This window comes from Eptatretus burgeri, chromosome 5 (genome assembly GCF_056783735.1).
Source record: "Eptatretus burgeri isolate ZD-2024b chromosome 5, Ebu_testis_v1, whole genome shotgun sequence".
NCBI classification, from domain to species: domain Eukaryota; kingdom Metazoa; phylum Chordata; class Myxini; order Myxiniformes; family Myxinidae; genus Eptatretus; species Eptatretus burgeri.
In genome coordinates this window covers 119,645,448-119,650,133 of record NC_140965.1, presented here as the reverse complement: position 1 = coordinate 119,650,133, position 4,686 = coordinate 119,645,448, and the positions used below count along the sequence as shown (strand labels likewise).

Genomic DNA, 4,686 nt, shown 5'->3' with positions numbered 1-4,686 from the left:
GAGTGTCTGCCTTCATTTTCTGTTCGTATACCACCTTGTAACATTTCAGGACATTCTCCATCTCCTTCCGCACCTTGGAACTTCTCATGCAGTCGGGATCATGCTCATCGAAGATGGCTATGGCTTCATCGACCATTTTGAAACCTTTAGACATGACATTCGTCGTGAGGGTTTTAAGAGTCATGACCTCCTCAGGACTTGATTCTGATTTCTCTCTGATGCACTCTTCCTCCAGAGCCAGAATATCTTCATTGCTCAGCTCCTCCCTGTGTGAGAAGCAAATCCTCAACATCATCTCTGTCGACCTCCTCAAATCCCACTTTCAGGGTCATGTCCACAATCTGTTGCCTTGCTTTGCTGACTTCAGCCTCCATGAAACCTCTGAACTCAATCACTGCCTCAGCCCAGAGTTGATGGAGATGAAGATGACGAAGATGAAAGTGCGGTTCGGCATGTGTTTCCAATAAAGTCCAGTTTCATTGATGTCAAACACCTGGCTTGGTGTGTAACCTCCATCTGCAATCACTGATTTCAAGACAGCTGAAAATTATTCAGCAACAGCATTATCTGCAGCAGCAGCAGCAGCAGCAGCAGCAGCAGCTTCCCCAGTCAACTTGAGATCATGGAATGTATGGTGACTTGAAGCGCTCAAACCACCCATGACTGGCAGAAAAAGGCACTGGATCATTGGTATCTTTGGTTAGATCACCACACAAACTCCTCTCCTTTTCTTGAATGACCGTTCCAAACAAGCGCATGTTCTGTTGGTTCTGATGCTCTATCCACGTGGTCAGCATATTCTCCATTTTCTGAATAGCATCAGGTTGAGTTCTTGCAGTTCTGTTAACACTGAGATTCGTTGTTGGCTGAGCACTCTTACAGATTTTATCACAATTGTCACGAATAGTTGTCACTGTAGAATCACGAAGTCCCATCTCTCTTTGAATATTAATGCTGCGCTCACCTTCATCAAACTCATTTGAAAGTTTTAATTTCACCTCCAACGAATGAAACTTTCTTGACTTCTTCTTCACTTGATCATTATCACCAAGGCAACTTGTTACAAGCTTTGTAGCGATAGTTTTGGCTGCTGTGAGTGAATGACTTGCTCAGAATAACATAGCGTAGTTGTTGTTGTTGCTGTTTTTGTTGTTGTTGTTGTTGTTGTTGTTGTGGTTATTGTTTTAAACCAGGCTGTAGCGAAAATGCGTGATCATAACATGGGTTATCATATGAGGTTATCATATGAGGGTCACCTGTACAATATTCAGTGATGGTGAAAATATTGCAGAGCACTCGCCAAGTGCCTTAAGCACTCAAGGAAGCACTCCAATGAGATTGTTGATAAGGAACGGCTGGCTTGGCAAGCGATTAGCAATATATCATATGATTAAAAACCTCTTGGAGATGCTGAAATGTCAAATATATCCGAATTGGAAAAAAAAAAAAGAACACTTTTTTAGCAGTCGGAACTGCTGCTAAGTTCAATTCTGGAGCTTAAACTTTGTAAATCAGCTTAGTTTTCGAGATTCTATAGGTTCTGGCATATGTGGAAATGAAATAAAGCCACAAACACTGGTGTCTCTGGGTGTTTATAAGTATTGCAATTTATCCAGAGATTTGCAGGTACGAAGATCAGGCATTCAATAATGTTTGATGAAAGTGGGGGAAAAAAAAACTATTATTAAGAACTAATTGCAGCCTGTTCCACGCCAAGGCATTGTGGAGCATGTCAAAAAAGAAGATGGTGGCTTAAGACTCTTGCGAGCTGACAAAGGGCTGACCAAGATGGAGTGCAACCATCTTGGTTAGGTTTATTTTGTTTTTTTTTGTGATGAGCAACCCCTAAATTTGTATTCAAAAGGTGTGTTTAATTAAACCCAAACACCACATTTTAATTCGTGCACCACCTTGGAGTTTCCTTAGTACGCATGCAAAGTTTGGGGCCACGAGGTTTCATGGTTTTGGAGTTATGGAGGAGACAGACGGACACACTGACATATATTATTATAGATGCATTTTGAACACTGTAGAACACAAATCGCCTTGTTTACACTTTCAAAAAACTTCAGTTTATCATCACTTTGGCAAAATTGTATGCTGCCTCGACCAATCAAATTTTCCGTTTGAGTCTCAGGGTGGAGGAACATTGAGATTCAGAACAAATGCCAGCACCCAGTGATGCAACGTATGAGCTAACTCTGGCCAAACAAAAAGGGAGAGGGTAACCCTTGGTGAGAAGGAGGATTGATGAGAAGTATATTAGGGTGTGTGTGTAAAGCCAAATGTGAGGCATGGTGGAGGCTTTGTTCAGGTGTGGGGATGTATTTCTGTGGCTGGAATTGATGATTTGATGAGAATTGAAAGAAAAGTCCTTCCTCGGCCCTCTTCCTTGCTAAGTCCTTCCTCTTGCTAAGTCCTTCCTCGGCCCTCTTGAGCTCCTTACCACTTACAAAGCTTTTGTCCGTAGCCTGATGGAGTACTGCTCTCCCCTCTGGGCTGGTGCTCCTGCCTCCCACCTTTCTCAGCTTAACGCTGTCGAAACCAGGGAATTTAAGATCATCGGCATCTCCCGCAATGAAGCTGAGTCTTTGGGCCTCTCACTCAATCACCGCAGGTTGGTCGGTGGTCTTTCTGTCTTCTACCGACTCCTCTCCAGCCTTGCCCCCCCTGCTCTCTCTGCGATTTGTCCCCACCACATTTCCACAGGGCGCTCAAGGTCCTCCAACAACCCCCTTCTGGTAAAACTACCAAAATCACGAATCACTGCTCATCTTCACTCTTTCATTCCTCTTTTTTCCCGCCTTTGGAATAAACTTCCTCACTCTATTCTTTCCCATTCTTCCCTCCAGGCTTTCAAAACAGCTGTTCACCACCACCTCTTATCTTCCCCCATCCAAATCCTCGATCTTTTCTACCCCCGATAATCCACCCAAGCCCACTTCCTTCATTTCTCCTGCTTTCCTTCCTGAAAGTCCCTGAAATGTCCATCTTCTCTTCGCCATGTTCCCCGTCCCATCCCCATCCCTCTCCCTTCCACAGTTCACCTAATGTGTCTGTTCCCCACTGTTTTGTCCCTTCCACTCCCGCCCCTCTTGTCTTATGCCTCCTTGCTGTGAGTTGTGTGTTTGCTCTCATACGAGCCTCGACCAAGGTATACAAAAAAAAGAAAAAAAAAAAGGAATTTTGAGACACGTACAAGCAAATCCAAATCCACCATGTTATGTCATCAAGAAAGAAACCAATTGGTGACAACTTTGTTTTCCAGCATGGCAATGACTCCAAACACACTGCAAATGTCGTTAAAACATATAGATTCAGGAACCCTACAACTATTAGAATGGCTTCTTAAAGTCCTGAGCTTAACATCACTGAAGCTGTCTGTGATGATTTGGACAGGAAGAAAAATGAAAAACAACCAAAATATAGGTTCTGTATGCAGAATGGAAAAATAAAATTAAAAAAACATCAAAAGATAGATTGTGGGAAACATTTCAGAATGCACGGACCATCCTCCCAATGGAATTTCTCCAGAAATTACAGAAAAACATTCCAAAACTGAGACTGTCTGCTGTTTTGCATGAAAAAGGTGGTCACATTAAATATTGATAATTTCATGAATTAATATTGTAAAATACAATTCATTTTTGTTTCTTCAATAAAACATGATCATTACAACACCTTTTCTTTATATAAATGCGTCAATGTGACATTTAAAACGTTTGTTTTCAAGGTGGCCTAAAACTTTTGCAAGGTACTGTGTGTATATTATAGGGGAAACAATGCAAAGCAGTTTCTTGGAAAAGGTTCTTCTGGGTGATTTGTAATTGCCTTCCCAGCAGTAGTTAGAGCAGGAATTTGTAATTTGTTCATGGTGCCGTCAATAGCTTGCCAACTGCTTGTGAAGGACATTGTGGGATTTTTAACTTCCACCAACTAATTCTGGCAGACTGGACTCACAGTATGACGTCCATCCGAGGGATGGCACATATTACATAAGGTGATATGAAGTATGAACAGTGCATATGGAAAGTGTACACCCACTATCAAATTTTTCACCTTTTGTTACCTTGTAGCCTGGAATTAAATTGCATTAAATCAGAGTTGTTCCACCATTATTTACACATAGTAACCCACAACATCCAAGTGAAAAACAAATTCTACAAACTTCAAAAAATGAATTAAAAATACCATAAACCAATGTCACCCGCAGGGTGACCCGTATCTTGCCAAAAGGTGACCACGTGTGACTTCTTTAAGGTCACACTGAGGTGAACAGAGCTGCTATCCACCAGGAGCGACTCCTTGAGGAATATCTGCCTACGAGAGATTCCGATGAGAATCGTTCTACAGAGTAACCATGAAAAATACGCTTTTGCCTCATAACGTCACCAAATGACGTCATAATGTCTCAAGCTTGACATATCTAGAAAGCACTCATCGAGGTGTTCAATTTGCGGTACTACACAATATGGTTCCTAAAACTTGAAAATTTAACCTTGGGGTCAAATATATTTGACCTTAGGCGATAACCATGAAGCTCAAGGCCAATCGCAACCAAAAATTAATCAGCTGAGCACCAAACCATGAACTATATTCCCATGAAGTTTGAAGACGATCCGATCAAAATTACTCAAAAAATAAGGGTTTCGTCGACTCCCCTGATTTGCGACAAAGTGACCTTGA

At 41.8% G+C, this 4,686-nt stretch overlaps 1 protein-coding gene across 1 annotated transcript; it reads right to left on the bottom strand.

The window, feature by feature from the left end:
* Positions 1–620: 620 nt before the first annotated feature.
* Positions 621–935, bottom strand: LOC147027244 (putative CENPB DNA-binding domain-containing protein 1). Its single transcript, XM_085883606.1, has one exon. It carries the CDS (start codon positions 933–935, stop codon positions 621–623), a length of 315 nt encoding a protein of 104 aa, XP_085739732.1.
* Between the last annotated feature and the right edge of the window lie 3,751 nt (positions 936–4,686).

Bases quoted from the DNA above. Each gene is read 5' to 3' on its own strand.
- LOC147027244 (XM_085883606.1), bottom strand. From the start codon at position 935: ATGGGACTTCGTGATTCTACAGTGACAACTATTCGTGACAATTGTGAT.